Raw genomic sequence first — 21,384 nt, 5'->3', positions numbered from 1 at the left:
AGCACGTGCTCCAGCAGGTATATTGTCATCGCCAAAGCCAACACTTCTTTTGGCCGCCTTTCCTTCCAGTTCTCTGCTGGCAATGACTGGAACGAATTGCAAAAATCACTGAAGCTGGAGACTTATATCAATTCAATTTCAATTCAAGGGGCTTTATTGGCAATGGAAACATATGTTAACTTTGCCAAAGCAAGTGAGGTAGATAATATACAAAATCTTGCTGCTGTGATAACACACTGTGGAATTTCACCCAGTAGATATGGGAGTTTATAAAAATCGGGTTTGTTTTCGAATTCTTTGTGGATCTGTGTATTCTGAGGGAAATACTGTATGTGTCTCTAATATGGCCATACATTGGGCAGGAGGTTAGGAAGTGCAGCTCAGTTTCCACCTCATTTTGTGGGCAGTGTGCACATAGCCTGTCTTCTCTTGAGAGCCAGGTCTGCCTACGATGGCCTTTCTCAATAGCAAGGCTATGCTCACTGAGTCTGTACATAGTCAAAGCTTTCCTTAATTTTGGGTCAGTCACTAATGGTCAGGTATTCTGCCACTGTGTACTCTCTGTTTAGGGCCAAATAGCATTCTAGTTTGCTCTGTTTTTTTGTTAACTCTTTCCAATGTGTCAAGTAATTATCTTTTTGTTTTCTCATGATTTGGTTGGGTCTAATTGTGTTGCTGTCCTGGGGCTCTGTGGGGTCTGTTTATGAACAGAGCCCCAGGACCAGCTTGCTTAGGGGACTCTTCTCCAGGTTCATCTCTCTGTAGATGATGGCATTGTCATGGAAGTTTTGGGAATCGCTTCCTTTTAGGTGGTTGTAGAATTTAATGGCTCTTTTCTGGATTTTGATCATCTTTTGGGTATCGGCCTAATTCTGCTCTGCATGCATTATTTGGTGTTCTACGTTGTACGCAAAGGATATTTTTGCAGAATTCTGCATACAGAGTCTCAATTTGGTGTTTGTCCTATTTTGTGAAATCTTGGTTGGTGAGCGGACCCCAGACCTCACAACCATAAAGGGCAATGGGTTCTATGACTGATTTAAGTATTTTTTAGCCAGATCCTAATTGGTATGTTTAATTTTATGTTCCTTTTGATGGCATAGAATGCCCTTCTTGCCTTGTCTCTCAGATCGTTCACAGCTTTGTGGAAGTTACCTGTGGCGTTGATGTTTAGGCCTAGGTATGTATAGTTTCTTTTGTGCTCTAGGGCAACGGTCTCTAGATGGAAATTGTATATGTGGTCCTGGTGACTGAACCCTTTTTAGAACACCATTATTTTGGTCTTACTGAGATTTACTGTCAGGGCCCAGGTCTGGCAGAATCTGTGCAGAATATCTAGGTGCTGCTGTAGGCCCTCCTTGGTTGGTGACAGAAGCACCAGATCTTTAGCAAACAGTAGACATTTGACTTCAGATTCTTGTAGGGTGAGGCTGGGTGCTGCAGACATTTCTAGTGCCTGCGCCAATTCGTTGATATATATGTTGAAGAGGGTGGGGCTTAAGCTGCATCCCTGTCTCACCCCATGGCCCATATCTCCCTCTCTAACTTTAAGCATCATCTGTCAGAGCAGCTCACCGATAACTGTACCTGTACATAGCCAATCTGTAAATAGCACACCCAACTACCTCATCCCCATATTGTTATTTATCTTCTTGCTCTTTTGCACCCCAGTATCTCTACTTGCACATCATCATCTGCACATCTATCGCTGCAGTGTTAATGCTAAATTGTAATTATTTCACCTCTAAGGCCTATTTATTGCCTTACCTGCCTAATCTTCTACATTTGCACACACTGTACATAGATTTTTATTTTGTGTTAATGACTGTACGTTTGTTTATGTGTAACTCTGTGCTGTTGTTTTTGTCGCACTGCTTTGCTTTATCTTGGCCATGTCGCAGTTGTAAATGAGAACTTGATCTCAACTATCCTACCTGGTTAAATAAAGGTGAAATAAAAAATAAAATAAAAAAAGGTTATCAGGTTCGATAGAGAAGGAGAGACGTTTACAGAGAAAGATCTGTGTATCGCTGTATGCACCACTCTCTCACATATACTGACTCCAGTGAATGCATGCATACACGCACACTCACTCATAGACGTGATTTAGAGCAACATGGATTGTTATTACAGTGTAATATAGACATTTGTCAATCTCTTTTGGATACAAATTTCTCTTTTGCAGCCCGTCATGGTGATGGTTCTTTGGATGACCATGGGGTCACAGCTGGTTCATTGCGAAGTCGTTATTGAACAAAATCATTACTGAATGTCTTCTTACTGGAAAATCTGATGTTACAAAATCATATTGGTGCATTAGAAGACTGAGATCATATTGATATTCAATGCAGACCTTCTTCCCTCAGAGCCCAAAATACCTTCAGCAATTTGATGTTTCACTGCCACTGCCATTTGAGTTTTCACTCTGCAACAAGAAGATATTATTTTATCATCATATGATTAGCCTGGTTGCTCATTGATGACAGGTATAATGTTTAATCCAATTCTAGCCCACAAATTGAATCAGGATCAGACATTGATTTCAGAGCGCTGCTGCTGCTGAGCTGATACTGAATTCACTGGAAGGAAGCGGTCAATCGTCAAAGTCAGCATCCCTTCTACAGCACCACTCTCTCTCTCTGTGACGTCAGAGTGCTGTTTGTCTCCTGGGTTGCCTGCATGCCTCCACTTTATACCCCCTCCTCTCTCCTTTCTCTCTCTCGCTCTCTCTCCGTCAATCCATCCATCCATCCCCCATCCCTCTCCCCTGTTCTCCTCTAGCTCGCCCCCGTTCTGCCCACCTGACCTGCTGAAATCCAATTAGAATAACTGGTACACAGCCCTGGAAGCACGGATGTGCTGTGCTTACCAATCGCAAATTGCAGTCTCACTCACTCTGTCTCTCCTATCTTCCGTCCTCTCGCTCTGCATCTTTTCCATCCCTCCCACTCTCATAAAACATATTCACCCTTTCTGTCACTATCTCCTTTCCCTCTTGCTGGTCTAGCTGGTGCAGTTAGTCTCTCTAACTCCCCATTACACTCTTGCGCTCACTCTCTTTCTCGCTCTCTCTCTTTCTCTGTCTCTCTCTCTCTTGCTCTCTCACTCTCCCTCCTGCGCTGCCTCCCTCCCTCTCTCCCGCCCTCATTGTGGAGATCTTTAAAGCTCCCAGCAGCACACAGTCCTCTCCTGCCTGGGAAACATGTCAGCCATTCTGGACCTGGACCAGATCGCATGCTCTGGGAATGCAGTGGTGAGTGCGTCTGACTGACACACCTCGCTGGGTTTAGTTTCACGGGGCTGGGTCAGGGTCTGGGTAGAGAGACCCTGGCTCTATGGGAGGGGCTGGTCTCCCTGGCTGGTTGGCAGAATACCTGCCTGCCTAACTGCCTCTTCAGACAGCCAGCTAAGCAGCTGAGCCGTTTCAGTGTGCAGAGAGGTGTTTGTGCGGGTGGACACTGTATTTGTGTGTTTTAGTGCACTTACCGTCGAGACTGTTCGTCATTTGTGTGCGGGGGACTGCATGTTTGTGTGTGAGTGAGTACGTGTATTTGTGCATGTGTGTGTTTTCAACATAGATGGCATGAATATGTTATTGTGCGTTGTAGGTGCATGTCAATATAATGGCATGAAATATGAATGTGCGTAAGCGTTCAGGAGTCTGAGCATACAGGAGAATATGGGTATGTGTCTGTGTGTGCTCGTCTCTGCACATACTGCATTTTTTTGTGTCTGTGTTTGCCAGATCGTGAAGAAAAAAATAGCTATTTTCTCTGTACAGATCAGTGGTGACAGAGACCAGCTAAACAGGCCTTGCGATCCCTGTGTATGTATCCGTATGAACTGCAACAGTCTGACAGTGAAAAGGAATGGATCTTTCACCCACATAGCAACAACAGATGTGCAGTCTGAAAGATATCCCACAAGTGCCTTTCCAGGCTAAATGCTGTTTTCAACCCCCTGACATAGACAGGCTCTCTCTGGTCTTGAATTTCCAAAATAAAGGAAACACCAACTTAAAGGGTGTCTTAATAGGGTGTTGGCCCACCATGAGCCAGAACAGGTTCAATGCGCCTTGGCATAGTGTCTGGGACTCTATTGGAGGGAAGCGACACCATTCTTCCATGAGAAATGCCATAATTTGGTGTTTTATTGATGGTGGTAGAAAACGCTGTCTCAGGCGCCGCTCCAGAATCTCCCATAAGTTGTTCAATTGGGTTTAGATCTGGTGACTGAGACACACAGACACACACCCTTGGCAGGAATAGGTGAGGCATGACACATTACTCTGCCTTTTCACTTTCCCTCACCTTTTCCTTCTCTCTCTCCTCACCCGCTCTCTCCTCACCCTCTCTCTCTCCTCACCATCTCTCTCCTCTCCCCTCCTCCTCCGTCACCCTTTCCTCATTATTTCCCTCTTTTCCTTCTCTGTGTGACTGTGTTTCCATCTTTGGCAAATTCCTCTGGGTGTCACTGCAGACATCTCTCAGCTTAGCCCTCAGCTTAGTCTGTTATAGATCATTATCAGCCATCTCTGACCATACACAAACCTAAACCCCACATTAGCATTCTCCTCCACATTCTATGAAGTTTGTCTAAACCCCCATTGCAGAAGCCTAGTTCCACTGTTGTTAATTAAGGGTAAAAGGGTCGCAGCAGCCATTGCAGTGCTCACTACTCTTCCCCCTCCCTGTCCAGGCCAGCAGCCCCACCCCAGGTCTGTTTGCGTCTGAGGCTCAACTGCGGTGTGTGTGTGTGTGTAAAGGGATAGAGGTGAAGGGAAGAAGCAAAACAGAGTGTGAGCATGTCTTACTCCTAGAAAGATCAATACTACCCAACGAGAAGGATCTGAGGTACACTACATGACCAAAGGTATGTGGACACCTGCTTGTCGAACATCTCATTCCAAAATTATGGGCATTAATATGGAGTTGGTCCCCCCTTTGCTGCTATAACATGCACTCTTCTGGGAAGGCTTTCCACTAGATGTTGGAAAATTGCTGCAGGGACTTGCTTCCATTCAGCCACAAGAGCATTCGCAGTCAGCGTTCCAATTCATCCCAAAGTTGTTCGATTAGGTTGAGGTCAGGGCTCTGTGCAGGCCAGTCAAGTTCTTCCACACCAATCTCGAAAAGCACTTCTGTTTCGACCTCTCTTTGTGCACGAGGGCATTGTCATGCTGAAACAGGAAAGGGCCTTCCCCAAACTGTTGCCACAAAGTTGGAAGTGCAGAATCGTCCAGAATGTCATTGTATGCTGTAGCCTTAAGACTTCCCTTCACTGGAACTAAGGGGCCTATCCCGAACCATGAAAAACAGCCCCAGCATTATTCCTCCTCCACCAAATGTTACAGTTGGCACTATGCATTGGGGCAGGACATGTTCTCCTGGCGTTCACCAAACCCAAAATTTGTCTGTCGGACTGCCAGGTGGTGAAGCGTGATTCATCACTCCAGCGAACGCGTTTCCAATACTCCAGAGTCCAATGGTGGCAAGCTTACAGAATATTTTTACGTGTTTCAGCACTCGGCGGCCCTGTTCTTTGAGCCTGTGTGGCCTACTACTTTCGCAGCTGAGCCATTGTTACTCCTCGAAGTTTTCACTTCACAATAACAGCACAGTTGACCGGGGCAGCTCTAGCAGGGCAGAAATATGATGAACTGACTTGTTGAAAAGGTGGCATCCTATGATGGAGCCACGTTGAAAGTCACTGAGATCTTCAGTAAGGCCATTCTACTGCCAATGTTTCCTATGGAGATTGCATGGCTGTGTGCTCGATTTTATACACATGTCAGCAACGGGTGTGGCAGAAATAGCCAATCCACTAATTTGAAGTTGTGTCCACATACTTTTGGATATATAGTGTAGATGACTGGATCTGAGGTAGATGACTAGATCTGAGGTAGATGACTAGATCTGAGGCAGATTACGTGTTTAACTTAACTTCTGGGGACCAGAAGTCCCCACAAGAATAGTAAACTAACAAAAATGTTACCAACTGGGGACATTTTGTTAGTACCCACAAGGTCAAATGCTATTACTAGTTGGAATTAGGGTTAGGATTAGAATTATGTTTAGGGTTAGGATCTAGAGTTAGGTTCATGTTTAGCGTTAAGGTTAGGTTTTGGTTTAGGGTTAGGGGTTAGGGAAAATAGCATTTTGAATGGGACTGAATTGTATGTCCCCACAAGGTTAGTTTTCCAAGACTGTGTGTGTGTGTGTGTGTGTGTGTGTGTGTGTGTGTGTGTGTGTGTGTGTGCACGTGTTTCAATTTTTAAAGTTTCTCTTATTTTTTATAGTACGTTCATATGTACAACAGATAATAGTAAATGCGTTAACCTGTTGCATGTGTCTTCATGTTTCTGTTCTGCTGTTTGTGTCTACACTCCGTGGGTGTCTGGTTGATTATTACTGCATGTACTTGTCTCTGTCATTTCATTGAAGTCTTAATCTGACAATAACCTCATATTAGTGCATTTTAAAGCATAGAAAATGGCTGGTATGTCTGATTGAGATCTCAGACAGAGATACTGCTGCCTTGTCCTTGACAGGAAGGTTTAACCTTCACCATCTCCAGAGGAACTTTAATAGCCACCATTCTCATTTCTAAAATGGTGCCTGCTGCAGTATTCCCAGCCCTGATTCTGAGCAGAGGAGGCTCCCCCCTCTCTCTCTCTCTCTCTCTTTCTTTATTATTGATGACCACTGGGCCCTGAGACTAGGCCCAGCACTCCCTCATGCTGTTAAACACACACCCACACTCAGATACGCAGTACCAAGTCATGCCGACCTTGCGCTGCGTTGTGGTGTGTGACGTCAGCAGATACTTCTGTCACGAGTCTAGAAAGGTCCAGGATAGGTCTGTAGAACGTTTGGAGGCGCGCCAGGGAATGATGCTCTTATTTTCTTGGTGTGTTACATCCCTTCCTGTTTCAAGTCATGATATCGATGAAGCTCAATTTGCCCCACTCACCAAGACTCATTTACACTGACGACTTAATGCACAGACTTGGAATCATAATGTTATGGATGGCTGTAGTCTCTGTAGTCTCGTATAAAGACATTACCGCACAGAGAGAGGCATGGAGAGAAGTGAAGGCAGCTTCAGTGTCTGAATTTTAATAGCGGAGGGCTACTCCTCCCTGCAGTGGCAGCTTTCAAAGAAGTTGATGATTCTAAATTTTTGCGCAGTCATACCTCGGGAGCAGTGCATTTTAAAATCTCCAAGGGAACCAGCTGATCCTCTGCCCGGTGCTAACTCTCAGCTCTTCCTTGTCCCATCTGAGAGGGCTCTGGAAAGGAGACAGAAAGCTCTGTAGTCTGTACACACTCAATCATAAGTACTCACACATGATTCGATTTTCAATTTGTTTGGCATTTATTGTCTTTCACATATCTGATTAATGATGTAGAAAGCTATTATTAGAATATGATCCATAAATGTCTGTCCACATCCCACCCACTCCAGAGCCCCCAACACAGACCCAGAGGCTCTTTGTGTAGATTGAAAAAGATTGGATATGGAAAAACAATGTTTAAAATATCCTAGACCTCAAGGGCCTATTGGGTCTGTCTGACCACCAGGATGTCTCCCTCCCTACTTCCATACTGTTTACATCTGTCTGCCTACACCCTGACCTATCTGTTCTCCTCTCTGATTGGCTGCAGGAGCATGATATCGAGACTACCCATGGTGTGCTCCATGTGACCATGAGGGGCGTTCCCAAGGGCAACCGGCCAGTCATCCTCACCTACCATGACATCGGCCTCAACCGTGAGTGTGCACGATTAACCCGTATAGCATTATCTAAGACATTATCTAAGATGCAGTGTGGTTCTAAACATGTAACATAACTTCTATGAGTAATTCTTTAGGTTTATGCCATGGATCTGTGTCTGATGTATGATATGTACAGATTTGTGCCGTTCTTGTGTATCTTGTATTTAATTTTTTATCTCTTATGAATGGGTTTGCATTGCTATCTTTTTGTTCCCCTCTCTGTACAGATAAGTCATGCTTCAACACGCTGTTTAACTTTGAGGACATGCTGGAGATCACGCAGCACTTTGCTGTGGTCCATGTGGACGCCCCTGGACAGCAGGAGGCGGCACCACCCTTCCCCACAGGGTACCAGTACCCTACTATGGATGAACTGTCTGAGATGCTGCCCTCGGTTATGACTCAGCTCAAGTGAGTGACATGGACATTGACCAGTTGACTCATTAGGTGGTGATGGATAGACTGTAATGCCAGTAAGTTGGTGTTGCTGATGGTATGATCTATTTCCTGGTGTCCACAGGGTGAACAGTGTGATTGGGATTGGCGTGGGAGCAGGAGCCTACATCCTATCCAGGTTTGCAGTAAGTCTACATAACACTGACAGCAGCTCTCTCATCTGTCCATTTTAATTTTCTAAATCTCCTGTCTCTCTCATTCTGGTCTATTACAGAGGTTGTTTGTCAGTCTGTACATCAGTGCTTCACATCCAACCCATGCAGCAGCATTTCACCAGTCCTCTTGTTTATTATAAACCTTGCCATTCTGAGGGAGGTGAATCACCTTGTTTTACTCTCGATCTCTCACTGTCCCTCTCGTGTTCTTCCTCTTTCTGCACTCAATGCCTGTTTGTTTTTTTTAGCTCTGCTGAATTCTCTCTCTACAAGAGAGCAGAAAGAGCATGTAGAGAAGGAGTAGAGAGAGAGCACTGAAAGATGGAGGGGGGGGGGGGTGTTGGGGTGGAATTAGTCTGGAGGATTTAGGAATCACAGTTGGATGTTCCTCTGGGGGTCTGCTCTCATTCAGAATTAAATTAGATTTTCAAATTCCATCAGTTGGAATGAATTGGAAACAAGTTAGATTGGTAACAACTGTTGCTGCATTTGATTCTAGATTTTTGTGCAGTCATACCTCGGGAGCAGTGCATTTTAAAATCTGCAAGGGAACCAGCTGATCCTCTGCCCGGTGCTAACTCTCAGCTCTTCCTTGTCCCGTCTGAGAGGGCTCTGGAAAGGAGACAGGAAGCTCTGTAGTCTGTACGCACTCAGTAATAAGTACTCACACATGATTGGATTTTCAATTTGTTTGGCATTTATTGTCTTTCTCATATCTGATTAATGATGTAGTAAGCTATTATATGATCCATAAATGTCTGTCCACATCCCACCCACTCCAGAGCCCCCAACACAGACCCAGAGGCTCTTTGTGTAGATTGAAAAAACAATATTTTTTTTTTTTATGTTCTAGACCTCAAGGGCCTAGAAGTCCATTTATAAGGGTCACATAGTTGGATGTTCTTCTGGACGTCTGCTCTCATTCTGAATTAATTAGACTTTCAAATTCCATAAACGTAGTTTCAGGTAACCAGCATCTCAGCAGCCTCTGTTGATACATCTGGCCTGTCTTGAAAATGCCAAAAGCTTGTAGCATTCTGAATGCAGTTATAATGCCAATCACTTCATCTCCCTAAGATGTTCATCATCATCATTCCTTCCTTATTATACCATTTATGAAGACTGGTATGCTCTATACTACTTCAGCTCATGTTGGGCACTGACATGTTGTTCCTCTTGCCTGCAGTTGAACAACCCTACTCTGGTAGAGGGCCTGGTTCTGATCAACGTGGATCCATGTGCCGAGGGATGGATCGACTGGGCTGCCTCCAAGGTCAGTAGTTCTCTAACCAATCACCCATCTTTGAATGCAAAGCCATAGATCCTTGTGATCTCCCAGAAGACTGCCACTTTAGCTATGCGTTATTTATAGACCTTGTCCTGTTTTTTTCTCAACAGCTCTCTGGGTGGACCAGTAACATTGTGGACACGGTGATGGCTCATCACTTCAGCACTGTAAGTATGATGGGTTGGCATCTGCCCATCTTTGACTAGGAGTTCCATTCACCTTTGATAACCTGGTTTGAAAGTGAACATTTGTATAGTTTTAAAAGTGATATAAGACGACATCATGATACCATCCACACACATTCTGACGCCTTGTGTGTCCTTCCAGGATGAGCTGACAGACAACCAGGAGCTGGTCCAGACCTACCGCCTTCACATCGCCCAGGACATCAATCAGGACAACCTGGCCCTCTTCTGTGCCTCCTACAACGGGTACGCTGGGCAGGAGTGGAGAGGGGGCAGAGATTCACTCCTGCCCACCATAGTCGTTGGCTCTACTACTGGCTGGACGAATGTGGCTTTTAACCTTGTCTTTTTTTTCTTCTTTTACAATAACAGTCGTCGGGATCTGGAAATCGAGAGGCCAGTCATTGGTCTTAATGAGGACACAGTGAACACACTGACGTGAGTTTCAACTGGTTTTACTGTATTTTCGGCAGAATGCAGAGGCGTCATGCCGATAGGGGGCACAGGGGCGCAGATTTGTCCTGTTTAAAATAATTATTATAATAATACAATAAATAAATACTACTAGCCACCTAGCAGCCTCCGATGTTTGGGGTGAATGGCACTACTGGCAGTATGCATTTGTATGCTCAAGCAGAACCTCCTCTTCCCCTCCAGGTGCCCTTCTCTGTTGGTGGTTGGAGACACATCTCCTGCAGTGGAGGCAGTGGTGAGTTAGTTAGGGTGGTTGTTGTTTAGCTTGTGATTATAGATCATGCACTTATACATCCTTGTGCATATATAGTAGGATGATGGAACTAAATGTTGAATATCAGTTCCTTTATGTAATGAATTATGTTAATTTACTCTCTTTAAACTTGTTTCAGGTGGAGTGCAATTCCAGGTTAAATCCAACCAAGACTACACTGTTTAAGGTTAAGCGAAGCATGTTATATTCTGTGTGTGTTATGTTTTTTCCTCCTGAATAATCAATATTATATGCTAAGCTATTGCATCATGTGTAGCGACTCAGATGTTCTCTCTTTCTCCCTCTTCTCTCTGTAGATGGCTGATTGTGGAGGCTTACCTCAGGTTGTGCAGGTGAGGTTTGATGATCTGAAAATTATTAAATGCTAATATAGCTTTTTAAATCATTGTCATAAAAATATATATTTTTGATAACTAACTTACTGTAATCTCCTCCACAGCCAGGGAAACTGGCAGAGGCCTTCAAGTACTTTGTTCAGGGTATGGGTTATAGTAAGTATATAACTCTCTTACTTTTCTTAGTAAATGTGTGATCTCAATAACCACTCCTTTCTAGCATACAAAAAAAAATATATATATATACACTGCTCAAAAAAATTAAGGAAACCCTAAAATAACACATCCTAGATCTGATTGAATGAAATATTCTTATTAAAAACTTTTTTCTTTACATAGTTGAATGTGCTGACAACAAAATCACACAAAAATTATCAATGGAAATCAAATTTATCAACCCATGGAGGTCTGGATTTGGAGTCACACTCAAAATTAAAGTGGAAAACCACACTACAGGCTGATCCAACTTTGATGTAATGTCCTTAAAACAATTCAAAATCAGGCTCAGTAGTGTGTGTGGCCTCCACGTGCCTGTATGACCTCCCTACAACGCCTGGGCATGCTCCTGATGAGGTGGCGGATGGTCTCCTGAGGGATCTCCTCCCAGACCTGGACTAAAGCATCCGCCAACTCCTGGACAGTCTGTTGGTGAATGGAGCGAGACATGATGTTCCAGATGTGCTCAATTGGATTCAGGTCTGGGGAATGGGCGGGCCAGTCCATAGCATCAATGCCTTCCTCTTGCAGGAACTGCTGACACACTCCAGCCACATGAGGTCTAGCATTGTCTTGCATTAGGAGGAACCCAGGGCCAACCGCACCAGCATATGGTCTCACAAGGGGTCTGAGGATCTCATCTCGGTACCTAATGGCAGTCAGGCTACCTCTGGCGAGCACATGGAGGACTGTGCGGCCCCCCAAAGAAATGCCACCCCACACCATGACTGACCCACTGCCAAACCGGTCATGCTGGAGGATGTTGCAGGCAGCAGAACGTTCTCCACGGCGTCTCCAGACTCTGTCACGTCTGTCACATGTGCTCAGTGTGAACCTGCTTTCATCTGTGAAGAGCACAGGGCGCCAGTGGCTGTAAGCACAACCCCCACCTGTGGACGTCGGGCCCAGCATTCAAAAGTGACCAAAACATCAGCCAGGAAGCATAGGAACTGAGAAGTGGTCTGTGGTCACCACCTGCAGAACCACTCCTTTATTGGGGGTGTCTTGCTAATTGCCTATACTTTCCACCTGTTGTCTATTCCATTTGCACAACAGCATGTGGAATGTATTGTCAATCAGTGTTGCTTCCTAAGTGAACAGTTTGATTTCACAGAAGTGTGATTGACTTGGAGTTACATTGTGTTGTTTAAGTGTTCCCTTTATTTTTTTGAGCAGTGTATAAAAAGTCTCTCTCTCTCTCTATATATATATATATATATATATATATATATATATATATATATATATATATATATATTTATATAGACAAAATTAGAAAAAAAATCCAGAAAATCACATTGTAGGATTTTTAATGAATTTATTTGCAAATTATGGTGGAAAATAAGTATTTGGTCAATAACAAAAGTTTTTCTCAATACTACAAGGTTTTCACACACTGTTGCTGGTATTTTGGCCCATTCCTCCATGCAGATCTCCTCTAGAGCAGTGATGTTTTGGGGCTGTTGCTGGGCAACACGGACTTTCAACTCCCTCCAAAGATTTTCTATGGGGTTGAGATCTGGAGACTGGCTAGGCCACTCCAGGACCTTGAAATGCTTCTTACGAAGCCACTCCTTCGTTGCCCGGGCGGTGTGTTTGGGATCATTGTCATGCTGAAAGACCCAGCCACGTTTCATCTTCAATGACCTTGCTGATAGGGGGTTTTCACTCAAAATCTCACGAAACATGGCCCCATTCATTCTTTCCTTTACACGGATCAGTCGTCCTGGTCCCTTTGCAGAAAACAGCCCCAAAGCATGATGTTTCCACCCCCATGCTTCACAGTAGGTATGGTGTTCTTTGGATGCAACTCAGCATTCTTTGTCCTCCAAACACGACGAGTTGAGTTTTTACAAAAAGTTATATTTTGGTTTCATCTGACCATATGACATTCTCCCAATCTTCTTCTGGATCATCCAAATGCTCTCTAGCAAACTTCAGACGGGCCTGGACATGTACTGGCTTAAGCAGGGGGACACGTCTGGCACTGCAGGATTGAGTCCCTGGCGGCGTAGTGTGTTACTGATGGTAGGCTTTGTTACTTTGGTCCCAGCTCTCTGCAGGTCATTCACTAGGTCCCCCCGTGTGGTTCTGGGATTTTTGCTCACCGTTCTTGTGATCATTTTGACCCCAAGTGGTGAGATCTTGCGTGGAGCCCCAGATCGAGGGAGATTATCAGTGGTCTTGTATGTCTTCCATTCCCTAATAATTGCACCCACAGTTGATTTCTTCAAACCAAGCTGCTTACCTATTGCAGATTCAGTCTTCCCAGCCTGGAGCAGGTCTACAAATTTGTTTCTAGTGTCCTTTGACAGCTCTTTGGTCTTGGCCATAGTGGAGTTTGGAGTGTGACTGTTTGAGGTTGTGCACAGGTCTCTTTTATACTGATAACAAGTTCAAACAGGTGCCATTAATGCAGGTAACGAGTGGAGGACAGAGGAGCCTGTTAAAGAAGAAGTTACAGGTCTGTGAGAGCCAGAAATCTTGCTTGTTTGTAGGTGACCAAATACTTATTTTCCACCATAATTTGCAAATAAATTCATTAAAAATCCTACAATGTGATTTTCTCATTTTGTCTGTCATAGTTGAAGTGTACCTATGATGAAAATTACAGGCCTCTTTTTAAGTGGGAGAACTTACACAATTGGTGGCTGACTAAATACTTTTTTGCCCCACTGTATATACTTTATATATATATATTGACTCTGGCCACTTTACTCTCTGGAACGTTACTCTTATTGATTATCCACTAACAAGCTGTTGTACGTATTTGTGGTTAAGATCTGTGTTCTCTATGTATTTCTTGTTGACGTGAGAAAAATAACAACTATTGCTCAATTAAGTATTGTTTTCATCACGGTTTCCCCATGAGCTTTTGCTAGACTCCCTCCTGGGTTTGGAGTGTAGCCAGTAGTTTCTGAAAAGACCCTCTGTTTGTCACACTGGTCACGGAGAGGAGGCCGCGCCTCACAGCTGCCAATTCCTCTTTCATCTTTGCAGTGTTGCATAGCCTCAGTTGTCAGTAGGTGAGAAATTGTGATTGTAGCATGAATGACTTGCACCAAAGACATACTGAACAGCAATTGACTTTGCTGTTGAATTCTGCGTAGGAGAGACTCTCTCGACTTGCCTGGTGTACTTTTCTTTTCTACCCAAACTGTTTAAGATGCATCTCCTCCTGTGACACAAAGCAAAGCGCAGACTTAAACAGGCTCTATGTACTCTATAAATCTCATATTACCTTAAAATTGACAGCACCTGAACATGCCTTACTATCAGCAATTTCCTCTTATAGAATGCTAGCACAAATTATGGTTTAGTCAGGAATAGCCATGGACCAAAAGAGAAAATCGTACTTTTTGAAAGATGAGATCACGGCGATGGTAGAGGAGATTGAAGACAGGCAACACGTATTATTCAGTGGACTAAACAGTGGGTTGACAAACAAAGCCAAACAGGTAGCTTGGGAGTGTGTCACTGCTGCAGTGAACGACGTGGGGCAGCAAGACAGAACTGTGGCTGATGTGAAAAAGAAATGGTCTGACCTTAAACTGCAAGGGGATAAACAATTAGCCATACATAACCAGCAGGAAAATCACTTAGGTCAAGTCCAGACATTTTTAATTTGTAACATTTTTATTTCACCTTTATTTAACCAGGTAAGATCTCATTTACAACTGCGACCTAGCCAAGATAAAGCAAAGCAGTGTGACAAAAACAACAACACAGAGTTACACATGGAATAAACAAGCGTACAGTCAATAACACAATAGAAAAAGTCTATATACAGTGTGTGCAAATGCGTGAGGAGGTAAGGCAATAAATAGGCCAAAGTAGCGAAGAAATTACAATTTAGCAAATTAACACTGGAGTGATAGATGTGCAAATGATGATGTGCAAGTAGAAATACTGGTGTGCAAAAGAGCAAAAAAGTAAATAAAAACAATATGGGGATGAGGTAGGTAGATTGGATTGGGCTATTTACAGATGGGCCGTATACAGCTGCAGGGTTTGGTAAGCTGCTCAGATAGCTCAAGCTTAAAGTTAGTGAGGGAGATATGTCTCCAACTTCAGCGATTTTTGCAATTCGTTCCAGTCATTGGCAGCAGAGAAGGAAGGAAAGGCGGCCAAAGTAGGTGTTGGCTTTGGGGATGACCAGTGAGATATACCTGCTGGAGCGTGTGCTACGGGTGGGTGTTGTTATGGTGACCAGTGAGCTGAGATAATGCGGCGCTTTATCTAGCAGAGACTTATAGATGACCCGGAGCCAGTGGGTCTGGCGATGAATATGTAGCGAGGGCCAGTTGACGAGAGCATACAGGTCGCAGTGGTGGGTGGTATATGGGGCTTTGGGGACAAAATGGATGGCACTGTGATAGACTGCTATTCAGTTTGCTGAGTAGAGTGTTGGAGGCTATTTTGTAAAATCGCAGTAGTTGAGGAACAATAGGATAGTCCGTTTTACGAGGGTATGTTTGGCAGCGTGAGTGAAAGAGTATTTTTTGCGAAATAGGAAGCCGATTCTAGATTTAATTTTGGATTGGAGATGTTTAATATGAGTCTGGAAGAAGAGTTTACAGTCTAGCCAGATTTGTAGTTGTCCACATATTTTAAGTCAGAACCGTCCAGAGTAGTGATGCTAGGTCGGGCAGGCGGGTGTAGCAGTTGGAGGCCACTGAAGGAGTGTTGTATGGCATTGAAGCTTGTTTGGAGGTTTGTTAACACAGTGTCCAAAGAAGGGCCAGATGTATACAGAATGGTGTCGTCTACGTAGTGGTGGATCAGGGAATCACCCGCAACAAAAGCGACATCATTGATATATACAGAGAAAAGAGCCCAAGAATTGAACCCTGTGGTACCCCCATAGAGACTGCCATAGGTCCGGACAACAGGCTCTCCGATTTGACACACTAAACTTTATCTGAGAAGTAGTTGGTGAACCAGGCAAGGCAGTCATTTGAGAAACCAAGGCCATTGAGTCTGCCGATAAGAATGCGGTGATTGACAGAGTCGAAAGCCTTGGCCAGGTCGATGAAAACGGCTGCACAGTACTGTCTTTTATCGATGGTGGTTATGATATCGTTTAGTATCTTGAGCGTGGCTGAGGTGTACCTGTGACCAGCTCGGTAACCGGATTACACGGTGGAATTCTAAATGGTCAGTGATCTGTTTGTTAACTTGGCTTTCAAAGACTTTAGAAAGGCAGGGCAGGATGGATATAGGTCTTGTAACAGTTTGGGTCTAGGGGTTAGGGGTTGCAACAATGGCGACGGATAATTTTAGAAAGAGAGTGTCCAGATTGTCTTGCCCAACTGATTTGTTCGGGTCCAGGTTTTGCAGCTCTTTCAGAACATCTGCTGGAGAGGCTTGGGCAAGTAGCTGCGGGGGGTGCGGAGCTGTTGGCCGGGGTTGTGGTAGCCAGGAGGAACGCATGGCCAGCCGTAGAGAAAGGCTTCTTGAAATTCTCGATTATCGTGGATTTATTGGTGGTGACAGTGTTTCCTAACCTCAGTGCAGTGGGCAGCTGGCAGAAGGTGCTCTTATTCTCCATGGACTTTACAGTGTCCCAGAACTTTTTGGAATTAGTGCTACAGGATACAAAGCTAGCCTTAGCTTTCCTAACTGACTACGTATATTGGTTCCTGACGTCACTGAAAAGTTGCATATCACAAGGGATATTCGATGCTAATACAGAATGCCACAGGATGTTTTTGTGCTGGTCAAGGGCAGTCAAGTCTGGGGTGAACCAAGGGCTATATCTGTTCTTAGTTCTACATTTTTTTAATGGGCATGCTTATTTAAGATGGTGAGGAAAGCACTTTTAAAGAGCAACCGGGCATCCTCTACTGACAGGATGAGGTCAATATCCTTCCAGGATACCCAGACCAGGTCGATTAGAAAGGCCTGCTTGCTGAAGTATTTTAGGGAGCGTTTGACAGGGATGAGGCAGTGATCGCTGAGATCCTGATTGAAATCAGCAGAGGTGTATTTGTAGGGCAAGTTGGTCAGGATAATATCTATGAGGGTGCCCATGTTTACGGATTTAGGGTTGTACCTGGTGGGTTCCTTGATAATTTATGTGAGATTGAGGGCATCTAGCTTAGATTGTAGGACTGCCGGGGTGTTAAGCATATCCCAGTTTATGTCACTTAACAGTACGAACTCTGAAGATAGATGGGGGGGGCAATCAATTCACATATGGTGTCCAGGGCACAGCTGGGAGCTGAGGGCGGTCTATAACAGGCAGCAAAAGTGAGAGATTTATTTCTGGAGAGATTCATTTTTCAAATTAGAAGCTCGAACTGTTTGGGCATAGACCTGGAAAGTAAGACAGAACTTTGCAAGCTATCTTTGCAGTAGATTGCAACTCCTCCCCCTTTGGCAGTTCTATCTTGACAGAAAATGTAGTTGGGGATGGAAATCTCAGAATTATTGGTGGCCTTCCTAAGCCAGGATTCAGACACGGCAAGGACATCAGGATTGACGGAGTGAGCTAACGCAGTGAGTAAAACAAACTTAGGGAAGAGGCTTCTGATGTTAACATGCATGAAACTAAGGCTTTTTCGATTGCAGAAGTCAACAAATGAGAGGGCATGGGGACACACAGGGCCTGGGTTAACCTCCATATCACCCGAGGAACATAGGAGGAGTAGGAGGAGGGTACGGCTAAAGGCTATCAAAACTGGTCGTCTAGTATATTGGGGACAGAGAATAAAAGGAGCAGATTTCTGGGCGTGGTAGGATAGTTTCAGGGCATAATGTACAGACAGGGGTATGGTAGGGTGCGGGTACAGTGGAGGTAAACCTAGGCATTGAGTGACGATAAGAGAGGTTGCATCTCTGGACGCACTAGTTATGCTGGGTGAGGTCACCGCATGTGTGGGAGGTGGGACAAAAGAGGTATCTGAGCCATGTTGAGTGAGACTAGGGGCTCCGCAGTGAACTAAAACAATGATAACTATCCTAAACAACAGTATACAAGACATATTGAGAGAGAGATATAAAGCGAGGCGTAAAGCAATCACGTGTTGATTGGGAGAGCTAGCTAAGACAACAACGGGTAAGACATCAGCAGCTTATCCCTACGTTGCGTAGAGATAAGATCATTTCCACGTCAAAGTGAGGTTTTATAAATAACTACTTATACGTGGTTTTCTGCGTAAGTCATACTTAAGATCAAAATTGATCGTAAGTCTGTTTTATAAATGAGGCCCCAGCACAGTATTTCTATGGTAGTAGGCTCTTCTGTTTCCTCCCCCAGCTTTCCTCAGTGGGAGCACAGAATCACTCCCTGCAGAGGAAATGTCACAGCCAGATTAGAGTTGATTAAAGCCTCTTCTCATTTAGAGAAGGATTCCGAATAGAAATAACAACTCATCATGACATCAAACACCTTTCTGTGGTTACAGTTTCTCACAGTCGTGTCTCACAGTCGTTTTCAAGACGACATATTTACATAACAGTATGAATGAGACAAGATGCTGTTTATTTTTCATCATCATCTTAGAATGAGTAATTCTGCTTTGTCCCTTTGGGCTATCTCTGTCTCTCCCCTACCTACCCCAGATAGAATCAGACCCAGGAAGAACACATCTTTTCTTTCCTTTGTCTCTGTGGTATACAGCAGTTGTCTTTCCCTTAAAAAAAATACTTATATTCATTACCTGCTCTTTCATGAACCTGACTCCCTTTCAATATGTTCTCCTTTCTTCTTCTTTCAATCCTTTCCTCCCTCCATCAATGCTAACAGTTCCCTACGTTCTTCTCAGTCACCTGAGCAACGAATCAGGTACCAGGTTTTAAAGCAGTAGCAGTTGTAGACCAGTTGGCCTCGTACCAGTCTCCATTCAGCCTAACACACATTAGATGAATGTCAAGGTATGCTCAGAAAGTCATGACATATTGTTTTTTTCAGTCATCTGTATTGTTCAATTAAGTGGAGAACTGTCTGCATACTTTGACATTTTGTTAGGTGGTTATGTTGCTCCTGTAAGCATCGATCTGCTTCTGACTGCCCTAAGTTTGATATGTTTTGCTTAATTTTGCCTTCATTTATATGTGTTTTTCTGTGCTTTATGCTCGTATTGCATTGCCTTAATTGCAAGGCATTCTTGTCAGCGTCTTTGGCTTGCATACTGTATTTAAGCTTTTTCTTTATTTTATCGGTGCCTTTATTTCCTCAGATTTGTCTGCATGGTGAATATCTTCAGTATTTGTATGATTTATGAATGTAATTCCCAAACAGAGGGAACACGTCATAATGCTTCCTGCATTGCATGAAGTGCTCTACATTGTGACTGGCATGTTAACACTCCTGTGTTGTGTCGTAGTGCCCACGGCTGGAATGACTCGTCTGGCCCGATCCCGCACCACCTCCTCTACCAGCATCACCTCCATGGACAGCAGCCGCAGCCGCAACATCAACAACCTGCTGGAAGGAGCCAACACCACCGGGGGTCTGGACAACCAGCCTGGGCCCCAGACCATGGAGGTCTCCTGCTAAACCTCCCTATCTCTTCCTCACTCCACACTGGGTAGCAGCCCTCAGTGGTGCCCCTATCCTCCTCCAGTAACTTATGTCTCCCTGTCTCTCTCTCCAACCCTGCTCCTAAATTACTCAATCCCAGGGGGTTATGTGATGAATTGTGTGATTAATATGAGAATATATATACAAATGCATATTAAATATTATACTGTATACACGTCAAACTTCCAGTCACAAGCGGAGGGGACAAAATAAAGAATGAGTCAGATATACATATACTGTATACGCAAAGGGTCTAGAGATGGTACGATCCCCCACCTTTCATTTGATACGTGTGCATGTCTCCTTGTGCAAAGTGAATCTGGAGACTTACTCTTCCAGATTCAATTACTATATGTCCCTCCTCTTATTTTGTTTTTCCCATTATTGCCTTTCACGTATTTTATTTATTTGGTTCACCATGTGTCTGTGTGTAGAGGATTGGTTCCTGCGTCACAGGAGGGGTTGAAGAGTCCCATCTCTCACATCCACTGTAGCCCAAACACACACTCCCTCCTCAGTCCTTCTCTATTCCTCTTATCTAGAACACAATTACACTAAATACCTACATTCATTGCACATATTTAGACCACTTTTTTAATTGATATTTTTTACGTTGTGAACTGTGAACACACGCCTCCTTTGATTGTGTGGCAAAGTGTAGATGTGTGATATACTGTACTGTACCTTGCTGCATTGCTCTGTTCTGCCGAGTCACTCCATTCACACTGTAGAATGATCACTCAAGCTGGGTACAAAACAAAATATTCATGATTTTCAATACATTTCTCTGCATTGTGTTCTTTTCCCAGGTGTATGTGACAAAAAAAAACACATTAACAAATATATAGTGGCCCAATTCACAGAATGAATGCACTGTATTTTGGTTGGACTAGGACATTATACTTGCTTTTTAGGAGGAATATGGAAAAGCATAAAGAAAGGCAATAGGAAAGAACTGTGGGCCAATGTGTGTAGATTAAATGCTCCTTTCATCTGTTTGTTTTAAAAATGCTTTTTCTTTGTAATTGATGTCATCTTTTTCTGTTTGACACTTTTGTAGTTTTTTTAGTCTGTTGACTCATCTCTTGAGTAGACATAGACAATGAATAACAACTTCAGCCTGTTATGATGTGGAAATGTGTTCAGTCTTCACTGAGGGTCAGTGGTGCTTCCCACTGTCTGCTGATTCAACTCATTTATACTACTGTACTACTAAATAAAGCTAGAAGATGAAAAATAGTTCATTTTCTTTGTTTATATCTTGTGTTTCCACGATAACACTCAATCTAATACTAGCAAATGGTTAAGAAAAATCATCTGCATTTCAGATTAAAACAGGTGACATACTTCTGTTTTGTCTTGAATTAATCAAATTAACTACCATCTAACAACTCCAGGAATCGCATGCTGTCCAGGCTTTTGTACCTCCATGCTATCCGAGACTTGTACAGTAGGTGTGCCTTACATCCTGAGTCCACCTCTCTTGTACTCTCACTTTTCATGGATGATGCGATGGAAGCTATCATATTCTGAATGATACCAGAAAAGACAGAAAGTTCCATATGTTTAGAAAGTAACGCATCATAATGTGCAACTACCTCTGCAAGCTCCATGTAGCTGCCCATGTTAATGGAACTTTCCCTCTCTTTGTTGTCCTCTAAAAGCTCATTCTTGCATAACCAAAAATGCAGTGGT

At 43.7% G+C, this 21,384-nt stretch overlaps 1 protein-coding gene across 8 annotated transcripts in view; it reads left to right on the top strand.

Annotated features, from left to right (window-relative positions):
• The window catches only part of LOC109897656 (protein NDRG3), a 53,119-nt gene extending 32,191 nt beyond the window's left edge, over positions 1-20,928 (top strand). For 3 of the 8 annotated variants that reach the window (XM_020492172.2, XM_031798943.1, XM_031799112.1), the window contains 12 exons: positions 7,668-7,773; positions 8,007-8,190; positions 8,300-8,360; positions 9,577-9,663; positions 9,789-9,845; positions 10,006-10,109; positions 10,236-10,301; positions 10,521-10,572; positions 10,730-10,777; positions 10,908-10,943; positions 11,051-11,102; positions 19,493-20,928. In XM_020492172.2, the coding sequence (XP_020347761.1) occupies positions 7,668-7,773; positions 8,007-8,190; positions 8,300-8,360; positions 9,577-9,663; positions 9,789-9,845; positions 10,006-10,109; positions 10,236-10,301; positions 10,521-10,572; positions 10,730-10,777; positions 10,908-10,943; positions 11,051-11,102; positions 19,493-19,665 (1,026 nt within the window). In that variant the 3' untranslated portion in view covers positions 19,666-20,928. Of the gene's footprint in view, positions 1-2,872; positions 3,254-7,667; positions 7,774-8,006; positions 8,191-8,299; positions 8,361-9,576; positions 9,664-9,788; positions 9,846-10,005; positions 10,302-10,520; positions 10,573-10,729; positions 10,778-10,907; positions 10,944-11,050; positions 11,103-18,912; positions 19,041-19,492 lie in introns of those variants that run through there. The other 5 variants (XM_020492178.2, XR_004204440.1, XM_020492164.2 and 2 more) reach the window with 5 other exon arrangements.
• The last annotated feature ends 456 nt before the right edge of the window (positions 20,929-21,384 follow it).

Source organism: Oncorhynchus kisutch, linkage group LG1 (genome assembly GCF_002021735.2).
Source record: "Oncorhynchus kisutch isolate 150728-3 linkage group LG1, Okis_V2, whole genome shotgun sequence".
Taxonomy (NCBI): Eukaryota; Metazoa; Chordata; class Actinopteri; order Salmoniformes; family Salmonidae; genus Oncorhynchus; species Oncorhynchus kisutch.
The sequence above is the reverse complement of the archived record's forward strand: the minus strand, read 5'-3'. Positions and strand labels throughout refer to the sequence as shown.